This window comes from Ambystoma mexicanum, chromosome 10 (assembly GCF_040938575.1).
Source record: "Ambystoma mexicanum isolate Mex_15411 chromosome 10, UKY_AmexF1_1, whole genome shotgun sequence".
NCBI classification, from domain to species: domain Eukaryota; kingdom Metazoa; phylum Chordata; class Amphibia; order Caudata; family Ambystomatidae; genus Ambystoma; species Ambystoma mexicanum.
In genome coordinates this window covers 1,200,196,478-1,200,211,612 of record NC_090932.1, presented here as the reverse complement: position 1 = coordinate 1,200,211,612, position 15,135 = coordinate 1,200,196,478, and the positions used below count along the sequence as shown (strand labels likewise).

General features: G+C 46.2%; 1 protein-coding gene across 10 annotated transcripts in view; it reads right to left on the bottom strand.

Moving 5' to 3' along the window:
• TAOK3 (TAO kinase 3) overlaps positions 1-15,135 on the bottom strand; it is a 2,703,337-nt gene that overhangs the window by 332,812 nt on the left and 2,355,390 nt on the right. For all 10 annotated transcript variants that reach the window (XM_069619192.1, XM_069619190.1, XM_069619185.1 and 7 more), the window contains one exon: positions 5,833-5,961. In XM_069619192.1, the coding sequence (XP_069475293.1) occupies positions 5,833-5,961 (129 nt within the window). The remainder of the gene's footprint in view (positions 1-5,832; positions 5,962-15,135) is intronic.

The window sequence follows — 15,135 nt, the reverse complement described above, 5'->3', positions numbered from 1 at the left end:
TGCTTCTGGATCTTCTGTTTAGGTAATGCTTTGTAGTGGTCAGAGATTTTGTTCTGGAGGAGGTCTATTTTTTTTAGCATGGCAGCTTGTATGCTAGCGCACCAGGCTGCATCTTTAATGATTTTGTCAGCGCAGGTGGGAGGTACTGTTAATTCTTTAAAGATGGTAAAGAGTTCTTTGGATTGTGAATTGGCCAAGGAGATTCTATTGTTGTAGGATTCTGATTTGGCTTTGAATATGGAGTCTTTGTATTTTTTTGTGATGGTTCGGAAGATATCTTTGGTGGTGTCACAGGGTTTAGCCTGCTAGGTTTTTAGCGCCTGACGTTTGGAGTTGCGCAGATTTAGGAGCTCTTCTGTGAACCACAAGTTGGAGTGGAATGATTTATTTTCTTTTTGTTTTCTAACAGTGCTATTGTGTTGATGGCGCTGGTTAATGCGTCTCTGAATAACTCCGCTAGTATGACGGGGTCAGGTGAGAATGGTGGCGCAATGCATGGGAGATTGAGATAGGCACTGATGTTCTCTGCAGTGAGTTTCTTTGTGCTTCTGGCTTCTGTAGCCGATGCTGGAGTGGTGGGCTTGGCGCATGGTGTTATGGGGATGGTGAATTGTAGGCAGTTGTGGTCTGTCCATGGGAGGGCATTATTGGAAACCATGTTTGTGTCGCAGTTGTGGTCTATAATCCAATCTAAGATGCAACCTTTTGTGTGTTTGTGAGATATGACTTTCTGAGAGAAGCCAAGGTCACTAAGGTCTTTTGTGAAGGATGTGGCAGTTTTGTCGTTAGTGTCGTTGAAGCCTAGATTGATGTCACCTAGGAGTAGCGTTTTGGTAGATTTTTTGATATTGTTTCCTAGAAGGTGGGTAACTTGTCCTATGAAGTCTGACGGAGTTCCTGGTGGGCGGTAAACCACATGTATATTTATGGTACTTTTGATGATAGAGCTAAATTGGCGGATAGGATGTCTACCTTTCCTTCTCCCTGGTAGGGATAGAAACTTCTCTGTCCTTTTTTGTATTCCTCTCTGCTTGCGAACATTAATTGATATGCATAAACACTCAATTGAGGAACTGATTCTTGCCTTTGTGTAGGAATCCATTGATTCCTATGGCAGGGCCTCGGTATCCCAAAAATGGAGGACACTCAGAGCCACTGCCAAGTCAGCATGTTGCTGCCACCAGACCATACCCTGCTCTGTGGGCCACACACAGGTGCCCAAAAACACACATAAGTGGTACAAGGGTGTACCATCACCCATGGGGTCCATAAGGGTATCCCATGGGCGTTGTTCACCAAAAGATGAAATGAAGAGCTGCACTGCCAAAGGTCCAGGCTGGATCTGTGGCAGAAAACATAAGGAAAAAACACACAGAGAAATGGTAGGACAAGGATGGGAGGCCCCGTCCCTCCATAAGGCATTTCCATTATCACACCTTGAAACGCCATTTGTTGTATAGACGCCGTATAAATGCCCAATAAAATAGATAAATAATAAATAAATAAGTCCCATGGAAACCAACCAGTCCTGCAGATTGAGGGCTTATAGAATCTGGGCTAGAGTAACCATCTTGACCTTGTCCTTGCGTAGGAACAAGTTCAGCAGCCACAGATCCAGGATTGGTCACAGGCTCCCGTCCTCCTTCAGCACTGGAAAATAGGTGCAGTACCACCCCCTCCCTTGTTCTGAGAGCGGAACTAGCTTGATCGTGCTTTTCAACAGAAGCGGACAGACCACCTCCAGGAGAATGGGTCCGGAGACGAAGGGGTGGCCGAAGGGCTGTGGTCACTGAAGGAATGGAAGGCAATATCTCTGCCAGATGACCTCCGACCTCCAAGGCCCAAGCGTCGGATGTGGGCTTTGACCATTCCGTGACGAACAAGGGAAGCCCCGCCTACCGCTGATTAATGGCAAAGCCAGTCACTGAGGTTTGCAACGCTGGGATGAGGTGGGGACAGCGGCCGCTGCAACGCCCTCCTCGCTGGGCACCCCTTCCTCTGCCTCTTGGGAAAAGCTTGCCTTACCCTCGTCCAGGGGCAGACTGACCACAGCCTCTCGGGCAAAGATGGGAAAGGGATGAAAACCCCTGCCCTGAGATGACGACTGTGTGGAAGGCTGTTGCACCACTAGCCACAAAGACTTGGCAGTCACCTTGGATGACTGGACCTTCATCCTTAGCTCCAAAAAGGTAATGGTCGACAATCAGCATATCCAACAGCCTGGTCTGGATGTCGGCTGCTAACCAGGATGTCATCAACCTTAAGTGGTGCTTGGCCAATGTGCTAGTGGCCATGGCCATTCTCACACAGTCCGCTGTATCCAGTGCTGACTATCATCTGACATGCCACCTCCTTGCCATCAGAGACCAAGGACAGGAAGCCGTCCCTTATCTCTCCATTCAGAGCATACTCAGCTGCATTGGCCACAGCCATCCAAAGGCCGAATGAGAACTTTGCCATGACGCATGAGGCATTCCAGGCCCACAGTGCGAGATTGCCTGACGCAAACACCTCTACCACCTCATTGAAGGGCAGGAGCATCTCCTTTTTTGGGGCATAGTCCTGAATATCGCAAAGTTCATACTGAACCTTGGATATGAACGGAGCAGATAGCCCCATAGTATGGGCCACCATAGCCCTCAAGGGCTGGAAGGTGGCGTGAGGCTTTGCTGGGGTGGGATATGGCAAAAAGTCCATCTTTGGGTGGGTAAAGGCCACCGCCCCCTGCAGATCCTTTGCCAGGTCCAGCACGTCCTCACCCTCCCTGTAGAATTCTTCCGGGAACTCTCTCACCTCCCTAGAATCCATAGGTTCAAGCCCAAAAGGGACTGGTCACTCTCCTCATCACAGAGGTCGTACATCCTTGATATGAAGAAATCCCTAGCGAGTGCAATATATTCCTGCAGAACCACAGTGTCCACAGCGCTGGTCTGCGCCAATGACGATGCCGGTGCCAGGGTTTAGGCCGCTGCTCCAGAAGGCAGGTCATGTCGGTGCCGAGAGACCTCTGTCTCTGTCTATCCTGGCCAGAGCCCTAATGTGTTTGGGAGTAGTGCCCTACCGGTCGCAACACATGCAGTGGGACCCTGCTGTGCTGTGACCTGCACCACAGGCTCCGAGATCGGAGCCACCTGTACCTTGGTGAAAATGTCCATCTTCAGGCTGAAGTTCTCCCATTCCTACAGCGTGGATGACTGGGTAGGAAAAAGTACGTGTGCCGGATGCTCAGGGGTTTCCCCTGGGACGATGGCTCTTCTTTCCAAGTATATGAACGTCGATGCGAGGACTCACTCAGGGAGCAGCACCTCTTCCGAAGCTGCTTATGCTGGTCTTCTTGTCCTTTATTATGCACGGACATGCTTGCTTCTCAGTGCGTCGTTCCACGCTGTGCAACCGAGATGCATAGCCTCACCCTTCGCCTTGTGGACTAATGTTAAGATTTTAACCGCACTTAGAGTGGTTTGTTTATATGAACCAGCATACTGAAGTATAAAGCCCCAAGTTGAAATACAGGGCATGTCCAGTCATGTACATTTTCCTTGGTTTAAAAACGTATTTACCATTGACCCTCTACGCAAAAGCAAATATTACTCATAATTCTACAACTGTAAGACTCAGAAACATGGGCATGGGTGCATTTGAAGCTCAAAGTCTGCTCTTTGATTCTGTCTGATTTTTTATAATTATTAAAATAATGAATATTCATGAAACTATAAATCTTTATTGCGCAGATTAATATTGCATCCGCAGGCGTGCGCCTGTATCACATTAATATAGCAGGTTGCTGCCATGAATTAGGTAAGAAAATTGAAATGGCATTCAGCAGAGTAGGACTAAAATAAGCCCTCTGCTTTATGTATGCCAAAAATATAGAAATTACAATCATTCAATTGAGAATAAAGGCTGTATTCTCTGAGAGTATCTGATTATTAAACAAGCCAAAGGAAAGACTTATCCAATTTTTTAAAGTGATACCACGAGGGAATAGGGGGGGGTTATATGAGGCAAAACATGGGAGAAGGGCAACGCTCTCTGATAGCCAAACAGATTGGATTATGTTTAACAAAATGCCTGGCCAACTAGAGGGGTGCTCAGCTAGGACTGAAGCAGGTGGTGGCCGATTTCACCTGTGTCTAGAGGGACAGGGGGATCACACACCTATAACTGATGCTGGCTACATTAACTAAAACACTGATATCGAAGGAAGTATACAAATCCTCTAAATCAGCTCAAATGTGCTCTTCAGCCTTTGAATGGGTGGGAAGTGCTAGGAGGCGTGGATTCCCAATAAAATACAGCAGCATTATAATGTGAAATTCAGTTGGGAGATTTCCCTTTAAGAAAAAAGTGATTGCATTTTGTGCAGTGAGCACAGTGGTAAACCGTAATTCTGTGTAATCTAAGTGCAGTTTCTTTCTATAAATTAAGTAGATTCAAATGGAACCCTGTGTTTTTCTACAGGTATAGATAGCAGTTCAGACTGGGAAGAAAGGGCCAGCGCATCATAGACTGACAGAGAATGTAGTCATAATTTGCAACCTGCGAATGACGTAGCTATTTGATAAGATATTTAGGGACGGAAGGGATCTTAGACGAGCATCACTATTAAATTCAGGATACTCTAAAGAACTTGGGTGTGGACTTCAAATCTTAGTTCGTAGTAAGTAGCAATTCTCTTCCTTGGTAGGGTCCTCTTGATCACTCCTATCTCAGACAATGAGGCCACCGTACCACGGCTCCTGGATTGGTGCTCTGCGGTTTTGGCGTCGATTCCTTGCTTCTACTCCTCACCCTAACTATGCATGATCTCTCCCCACAGATATATGCTTTCCTACTCCCATTCATAACGTCTCTCACCCAGCTGTCTTCGTGTGCCTTTGTTAAGCTGCTGAGAGCCCCTGATGGGGACTAGCTCTATCCCCTTCTGATTGGTTACGCTCTATGTCTCAGTACTCTCCTGGATGTTGTAGATTCCATCTACTTTTTACTGCTGGGTGAGGAGGTTGCCTTGCTCATTTTGATCAACAAGCCTAGTTTTCCAGAGTTATAACATTCAGAAATTCAGCAGCACAATAGGTCTGCCAAGCTTCAACCCTTCTTCCCAACCAGCCTCTCCATTCTGGCTGTTGGCTGCGGATCTAGTCACATGGGTGGAAACAATACTCAATGTTCTTGGTGGTGTTTCAGGTACTCACTGGAGACATCTTCACAAAAGATTTATGTTTATAAATATACCCACAAACAGTTACGTTGAAATTGCAATAAAAATATAATTCAAAGAATGATATTCGGTTGAATATCTTAATATATGGGTCAAACTATAGCTATACAATCATTAATCAATTAACTTTCTTTTCCAAAGAGTCAAAGGAAGATGTGGGCCTGGCTCTGAAGGTACTCCAAAAAGTAGAAAACTGTTCTTGAACCCAAATTAAACTTATCAAATCATCCGATTCCTGGTCTCCTGCTGCTGTGGCTATCCAGAACGAAGTCCGTCAAGCACATAACAATATCTCTTAGGTCCGACAGACCATATTTCTAACAAAGGGCCGAGACTCCACAGTTTTTCCAGACGTATCTCATTTGTTTCCTACAAAGGTCTCCTGCTCAGTACTCAAAATTAATTGCTGAACTGAGATTTTGACAGGCCACAGAAAACAAACGCTTCAAGGAAGCAACAGGAAGAGTATTGAGCCCTATAGAACTACAATCACACATATACAACATCTGTACAAAGAACAATTAATAGACAAATTCTCTTTCCCATGTTGTCAGGAGTCCTTTCCCAAATCACAGCGGGAGTCTGGGACACCATATATACAGATACTTTACCTCTTTAATCTTCTCTTTGCAAATCTTGTACTGCTTCTTCTGACTTTCCAAAAAGGTAGTCAGGTCCCGCTTTTGCTGGTTCATGATCTGTTGCTGGAACCTCTTTTCGTCTGTAGACGCTGCCTTTGCCTTGGACAGAAAGACAGGAAAAGCCAAATTACATTACTTATTCAGTCTTTTACCATTCAACCAGAAATTACTAATGGGATACAATTACATTTGGGAAAAGGATTGAATGATTATGATAACATGGGTTAGCATCTCAATTCCTCAAAATTGATGTTGCAGGAATAACTACAGTAAAGCATTCTAGCCCTACATTTCAATGTGGGCACAAGCTCAAGTAGTGCAGGCATCCATAGGTGGAGAGCCCAATCAAAGTTACACTTCAGATACCATGCTTTACCAATCTGAGCCTGTAACTCTCACGCAAGTGGGATTCTATATAAACAAGGCACTGTGAAGTTTGATTAATAGGAATCATTCTGAAGGAAATAGGGTAAAGACTGGAGGGGGTATCTGTAATTTTGCCCAATATACAGTTTGGGTAGAGGGTCAGAGCACCCCAACCAAGGTTCTCTAATGACAGTAATGGACAAGCAACCAAGGCTGAGACTCAAGGGAGGCGATGCAGGCTGGTTTGTAGGTACAGTGAATCCCCAAACTTCCCATAATGGAATGTCCACACACTATGGTAGGTAATACCAGTCCTTTTATTAAAGGATTAAAGTCAGGAAGATATACACAAATAAATAAGACTCACTTTGTACAGGAAATCTAAACAAGTAATGTAACTTAATATGTACAGTTCTACGTGGTACCACTATTAGCCTTAAATTCAATTGTAGTGCCCCCACTGCTGATAGTTAACAAAAAGCATTTACATTGTTAGGCAAGCGTTAACTCATAAAACATTACTGTAGAAAGGCAGATAATGATTAAAACATATGCAGAATGCTTTCTTTAGGATAAAAAGGCAATACTGTGCGAGGATCCCCCCCATCCCCACCAGGGCAACCTGCAAGGAAAAGTTAAGGTGTACTTTATGTTGTATATTACAGCCCAGTTCAAATATGTTCAATAATAGTCTGTTTCTCCCTCTACAGATCCCACTACCCCTAAGTACCTGGGAAGCCATAGGAGAACAGGATCCAAGACGAATCTGGGTCCCCTGGATGAATCCTGAGGATGGGAGATGCTCTTCCTCGTCACAGTACCTTTGGTGGCTTGGCAGGCAAATTGGTGGAGTTTCTTGGCCGTACTCAATGAGACCCCTTGAGGATGGACTCCCCTTTGGAAGACGGAGCCGCTGGGATATCGGTGTCGAGAAGAAAAAGGGACCCAAACTGTGTCGGAAAGGCAGCAATGCAGGACTTTTGCGGTGGTCTCCGATGTAGGCTTGCTACACAGGCTGTGGACGTCCCACGAAGGTGGATCTTGCTGTGGACCTCGACAAGGTCTGACTAAGATAAGACCCGTGGTGGCCTTGACTGACTTCCAGCGGTTACGGGTGTAGTGAGGCAGAAGTAGGTGTCGGATTACGGGATTTTGCTATTCACTACCTTTTGGTTCTTCGGTGCTGCAGCCACAGCCGGACCTCAGGATGGCTTCTGTACAGGTCCTCTCGGGTTCATTCCTTGAATCAGCACGGCAGCTTTCAGATTGCATGGACATATGCAGCTGCAGCCTTCTTCCTCCAGCTGGATTGCAGGATGCAAGCTTAAAATGACTTCAGCTTTTGCTTCACGTTTCTTGTTTCAGCTTCTGACAAGGAAGTGAGTATGAGGCCCCGTGTTATACAACACACCACACTGCACACACACATAAATAAGGTTCACTGCAGATTTTTAAAGGTGTGGAGCTCTGCAACATCACCTTTTCCCGAAAGATTGCTAACCACTATACTTGGCTCATAAGCTGCACGTTTTCCTAATGAAAAGTATGTGTTGTTTGACAATTCTTTTCTTTTGTTGCTATGGTGTTAAAAAATGGGAATAATACTTACGGTTTACCTTTGTGTTTTCATGTTCTGTTTTTACATTTTCATTATTACCGCATTATCCCTTCCCTTTCCCCATTCCTTTTCTCTCTGTCTTGAACGCGCATATATATGATTTATGATAGAATTTTCATTTTTTAATATGCTTACACATGCTGTTTTCGACATTGCTCGTAATAATGATTTGTTTTGTACAGCCCTGGTTTGAGAAAGGCAATGAGATTTTGCCGAAACACGTGTCATCAGTATAAGGTTTATTGTGATTAATGTTCAGAACTGGGTGTGTCAATAAACAACAGTTTCTGAACCATAGAACCAAAAGTGTGGCGCACTTGTTTTCAGGAGGGCGTGTTTTCATGTTCTGTGTTTAGAGGTGGGGTCTTGTACCTCTATCCCTCCTGTGAGTGCAACACGTTTGCAGACAGAAAATCCTCCAAAAGGTTGCAGAGTATTCATAAGTTGGTGCAAACAAACCCCCAGTTTTCGTTGAGCCCCCGTTATACAAAACATTCCCCAATCAAACACAAGTGCATGCAGGCAGCAGCCAATCAGGCTCAAAGGCATTCAGGCTATTCACCAGAATCCAGACACCCACAACACAAGATGTAGATTGGGGGCTACTCCCCAGTCCTTCAGTGCACTACACTGCATTAATTTCAGTTTCAGTCAAGGCTGGTTCAGACATTGTGTCACACAACCAAAACCAGACACCTACAACACAGATTGCATATGGACTACTCACTCTATTTAAGTAGGCTACACCCCAAGGGTGTACCAACAACAAGCTGCAGTTTGGCAGGAGGCAGCCCCAGAGCCATATATGGTCCTTCCAACCAACAATCATTCAGGGAAGGGAACAGAGGCAGGACTTCTCGGGGATTGAGAAACAAGGGGGGTAAGGCAAAAGAAACCAAGAGGGCACCAGTGGCCATCTTCCCTTTGTGTAGGAATCCATTAATCCCTATGGCAGGACCTGGGTTTGCGAAAAATGGAGGATGCCCAGAGCCACTGCCAAGTCAGCATGTAGCTGCACCAACCCATACCCTGCTCTGTGTGCAACACACATCATGTGCCCAAATAATACACTAAGGGTACAAGGTTATACCCCTACCAATGGATGCCCCAAGTGTGTCCGATTGGTCTTTGTTCACCTAGAACAAAATGAAGAACTGCACAGCCAGGGGTCCAAACTGGACTTCCCTGGGCAGTAAATAAGCAGAACACACAGTTTAAGGAGGCCATGTCCCCCCAATGAATTTTAAGCATCACAAATAGAAGAATAGAAGGCAAAAAAGCAAAGGAATGCAAGATGACTTTAAGCGATAGAAATATGAATCAAAAAGATCAGATACAAAAAGATGATTTTTTGAGATTATGTAATCCAATTGTGCTTGAATGGCTTACGGGAAGTGGGCACTTGCAACAATCAAAACCAATCCTACACAGCATATCTGACCCAGGAGACAAAGCCTAAAAACATGAGCAAATGCAAATTTCAAAGAGGAAACGGTTGAGCACAACGTATAGTTGGAAGATCCTCAACTGTGGTATGACTATGCATCTGACAAGTGTATTAATGAATCAATACAAAACACAAGAAACTGTGGAGTGCTCATAAACTCAATTCTATCCAACCTACAGCCGTTCAAACAATGATATTTCTCCCATGTACTACATTGAAAACAGAAACCAAATGTCTAATTGCATAGCATTATGCTTGCAGACCGAAATCAGACAATAACTTAATCACCACTTGATTAAGTGACTAACATACTCCTAGTCCATAGTCCCCTTTCCTCCATCCTGTATGGGAGTCCCTCAACATTTCCCCTTTAAAATGTACTGGCGCGTGTGTTAAGCAGAATCCCGTGCAGTGCCCTTAGGGACCACTACACACAATTAAGACTACAAGTGGTAATACAAGTTCACCTTTGGTACAAGCCTGTACTACTATGTTAAAGTGGTAGCAGTAGCGGAGCAGCCAGGTTTATCTCAAGAGTATATGAGCAGTAGCAGGGATTAGACAAAGGTCCACAATTAGTGTGACTCAAGCAAACACAGACTCAAGGTTTCAGGTAAAAAATATAAGTACAGTTATTTTTAAACCATCTGTTATAAAGCACTTCACTTCTATAGATTGGAAACCACACGTAAAATACACCACACACATTCAATTCCACTTGTGCCAGTAAATTCAAGGTAAGTACATTAGGCTTTGACAGACCGGTGTTGCGATACTAACGCGTACACGCGGATCGAAATGCTCACGAAGTTAAAACTCATTTTGTACTTAAGAATTTAAAACAAGGGAAAAGGGAATAGAAATCAAATGCAATACTTTTTCAAGGCAAGGAGACTCGTGGACCAGTTCAAGGATACAGATTACAGTCAATAGGCCTGCGCCAGTGTCAATGGAGCAGATGCTCAGTTGCCGAGGATCACACGGTGAACAGTTCGAGATTCGAGATGCCAAGAGTTTGTAAAGATTGTCAAATGGAAGGAAAAGTTATAAGAAGGAGGGAAGAAAGAACAAATCTTCGTGGCGGAAAAGGGTTCACCCCGATTCCGGCTGGTCAGACGGAGAGAAAGACGAAGTATGCACAGTACCTTATTCCGTTGGAGAAAAGCTGGTGCCACGGCAGTTATTCCTGGTAGTTCCTGCAGACTCACGGTTCCTGCGGCTTCAGTCATCGGGACAAGAAGGACGACCTCTGGAGAGATCTGCACTACAGAGGGATGAGGCCAGCAGCAGCGAGAAAGGCAATGATTACTAAAAGGTGCGCTCCTTTAAATCAGGAGGGGGCTCCCCTGATGGCTATCCGGACCACTACAGCACAGCAGTGATTTCGACCCAGGAGAGGATTCTCTGACTGAAGAAAAGACGAGCTGGTTGATCTCACCAGGCTCAAGGGAAGACGACTCCGGACTGGATCTTTTCTTAGTCGTCGAAGGGGTAGACAGCTCAGGACTGCAGCAGGGCTTCACCGGGACTCGGGGTTGCAGCAGCCGTCTTCTTCTCCGCTTCTCTTTGGTTCCTTGTAGTTCCAGAGGCGACTCTGCCTTCTAGCTCAAGAGTCCTGCCTTTTATGCCAAAATCCCCCATTCACACAGCCTGGCTGTCAATCACTCAGCAGGGAGGTTGTCCAGCCCAGACAACCACCTCAGCCAGTCAATACAAAGTGCGACTTGGGTCTCCAAGGAGACCCTGTGCAGGGGGTGACTAGACTCCTCCCTCACATTCAGCCCACCTAGACATCCAGATGCCAAAAGGAGGGCTTCTGGTCAGAAGCCCGCCAAAGGTCGGCGAACAAAGGAGGTAAACCTGGTTTGCCGCACAAAGAAAGACCCAAGAAGGATGTTAACAAAAATAAATGGTGATTAAACCCAACCGGAGCCGAAATAAAAAGTATTTGGGCTAGCGGGTTTAAAGTTCGAGGCTACTAAAATAGCCTAAAACAATACCACGTTATGTAATATAATCGCGGTAGGAAAACTAGGGTAGATACCACTGCCACCAGCCAAGTCTTAATGTTAAGGGAGCAAAACAATGCTCTAAGAGGTACAGATAAAAAGGGCTAAGAATTATCCCTTTCCAATACTTCATATAAGATGGGGTGTATTGGATCTGTAGTTAAATGACTATGGGCCTCATTAGGACCCAGGCGGTAAGGGGTTTACGGCGGCGTAAACAGCGCCGACCCTTACCGCCTGATTCCGAGGTCCCTTAGCGCCATGGAGGATTTAACACCTGCTTTTAGCAGGTGTTAAAATCCATGGCGCTAAGGGACCTTGTTGTTAATTACGCCACCGTAATTTACGGTGGCGTAATTAACGCCTTCCCCACTCCCATTATGCCCTATGGGGCAAGAATGGGGAAGGGTAAATGGGGATTGGGGACTTACCGCCCCGCCAACCTCGGAATGGGGCGGTAAGTCCGCCAACCACCATGGCGTAAACGTAGTTTACGCCATGGTGGTAAAGGTACGACCCAGGCGGTAATTTACCTGGGTCGTAATGAGGCCCTATGTAAAGTTAATGGCAACTTTACCCTTTTCTGGTTGACAGTAGTCAGCCCCAGAAATGGAGTCGGTGGGAAGTCGAAACAACAACCCTGGGTCCACAATCACAAAAACAGATGAAATACACATGATGAAAACACATTTTTTCACTAGGTAAGAGTGGGGGAAAAGCTCACACTCTTACCAAGTGGAAAAAATAAACTCCAGAAATCCAGCAAAGCTGTTGAGGGACTCACTAGGTAAGGGAAATTAGCCATAGAATGAGAATTCTCCCTAACAGCGTGGAGGTGCAGGCCCTGGAGTGTGGACTCCCTTAAGCACACCCACCAGTGCCACACCTCAGTCCCCTTTTGACGCGTCAGCTGTATAACGCTTTAACAACCTCACTGGTCTTTTATAGGGGGATAGATGGTGGGACGTATGGAGGAAAGGGGACTATGGACTAGGAGTACGTTAGTCACTCCATTGAGTAACACTAATTTACTCCCGACTCCCGTCCCCTTTCCACCATCCTGTATGGGCGATTATAACCGACAACGCCCTGGGGAGGAGAGCCTAACCCTCTAGGGAAATAGATTGCGCAGCACCGCTTGGCAGAATGCTGCACCTGCCTTGGCACTGGTATCCAAGCAGTAGTGTGTGCAAAAGGCCAAAAGGGGTGGTCCATGTTGCCACCCCGCTGATCACCTGCTAGGGAACGTGGCGCTGGAACGCGATGCTGGTTGCCTTGGCTCTTACTGTATGCGCATGCATGTCCTGTGGCGGATCCTTACGTTGCACCTTGTATGCCTCCTGGATGGCTGCCGTCATCCATCAGGCTATGCATACCTCTGGGGCTTGCTGCTCAGACCTGGAGCCTCCAAATGTTACAAACAGTGCGCCCGTCTTGCGGATGCGCTTCGTTCTGTCCAGATAGAATTTCAATGCTCGCCTGACATACAGACAGTGGAGCGTTTTCTCTGCACCTTCATTGGGTTCTGGGAAGAACGTGCGGAGCACTATCTCCTCGATAAGAATGGAGGACACCACCTTTGGAAGGAACTTGGGGTGCGTGCAAAGCACAACCTCATTTTTGTGAAATCTAGTGCATGGCTCCGAGGTGACTAAATCCTGGATCTGACTCACTCTGCGAGCTGAAGCAAGGCCAACCAGAAGGGCTGTCTTCAGAGTGACCCGCACAGGATGCACGTGTTTGACTGGGGGATAGAGCCTGGTCAGGTGTTTTTTCACTACAGGATTGGCCGAAGACAGGAAAAGAGAGTCAGAGTTCATGTATGCACCAATAGCAGCATGGTATGTCCAACAGGTATGCATCTGGACACCCGATCTGGCGAGATAGGCAGAGAATGATAAAACTTGGTCCAGGGTGCATGTCAGTGGATTCACCCCATTTTCCATAGCCCAACAACAGAATATCATCCATTTGCTTTTGTACTGCTTGCGTGTAACCCGGCTTCTGCCACTTTCAATGATCTCCAGCATGTCGCTAGACAACTGAAGGTGCTGGAGTGTTAGCTGCTCAGGAACCAGGCTGTCAGGGCTAGCCTCTCCGAGGAGGGGTGTAGCACCGCTCCTCCCTGCTGTGCTAGTATAAGACCCTTCCCGAGGGGGAAGTACCATCTCTGCTTGGGTTGACAGCTGCCGCAGGTCCAAGAACCAGGGTTGGGCCAGCCAGCAAGGCGCTGTGAGGATTATCTTCAAGTTCCTGGAGTTCCTGATCTTGCTCACCACCTTGTGAACCAGCGGTGCGGGTGGGAATGCATATGTCCACATCCCACCCCAGGGTCTCTGGAGTGTATCCCATAGAGAGTTGCATCCCCTGCCTCCCCAGTACGCGAATTGCTGACATGTCCGATTGTTTACTGTTGCAAATCGGTCTGTAGTGGGGGGGCCCCATCTGCTGAACACTTCCTGGAGTAGAGCTGCACTCCGAATTGTCGGCAGCCAGGTGACGTGTCTGCTTCCAGGTTGGATTCTCCCGGAAGGTGAACCACCGAGATCCACACCTCCTGACTGAGTGGAGGAGTGCTGGGCAGAGTGTGTTGCCGCAAGCACTTAATCTTTTCCCCGTTGGGAATTAATGCGGAAGTCTTTCTTCACTTACTGTCATTGCTGGGATGAGGAGCACAAGGGTTAAAAACCTTGCCGGCAAGCAGAGCTTGGCAGAGTGCTGGGCAAAGTGTGTTGCCGTGTTTCCATGGAGCAGGGAGCAGAGCCCTTAGACATCCAAACATCGAGGAAGCAAGGACGTCTATCTGCAATCTCCTGCCAGCCTGCTGAAAACAGTAAGTGGGAACTGCATTACGAGCAAATTACATAAAGCGAAGACACCATAAACAGTGCTCACTTAGAACATCATTGGGCGAGTCTGCACACAGTGCGGTGGCCGGTTTGATTTAATCCCTACAGCGTACATATTAATCTGATACTGATTGCCCTGTTCTATATGTATTCTCCAGAGAGGCTCAATATAGGTTGTAAATTACCATAGAGCCTTGTCACTAATATAAAAGCCTCCAACACTTTGAAGCGACCACCGGGATGGAGAAGTGGGTTACACAGCGCTACAGTACAGGGGTGGGGGGAGGGAAAGAGACAAAAGAGCTCACCCACAAGCAAAAATAACCTCACTCTAGACGCATCCACAAAAAAGGCACGATTTGAAAGCATTGAGGAAATGCAGCAACCAATGACTTGCTTTTTTGGAATAACATCAACAACATCGAAAATAATTCTCACCTAAATACAGATTACACAAAAATATACACAGAAAACATCAATGCTGATTTTTCTCCGACTATTGACAATAATCACTCACTACTTAACATGTTCATAGGCCTATAACGTGCCTCCCTCGGTGGGATTATAACTCCCAAACAACCTTCTGATAGGGAAAATATTACAGGCACAAAATGATCTGCCACTCCGGACCTAGAGGCTCTTGTATCCTCTACAGACTCTGCACCAGAGAGCAACGATATCTCAGCTTCCACACCGCAAAAGCACAGGTTAAGAAGGAAAGAGGCAGTAACATCAAGTACCATGGGATTATCCATAATTTCCAAAATAGATTCCTTGTCGCATCTCATAACAGTCGCCAAGGAACAAGTGGAAATCAAACAACTACTGGGTAAAATAGTGGAAGCACTATTGAGCAACCCTTTAAATCTGACCGCAATACCTAATAAGGAAGCAGACTGTGAGATGTCGATCGGAATAACCTTCAAGAGTTAAGTAAATAAATTGAATCTGCGACATTGAAATTAAGGGTTGACTCACAACGTC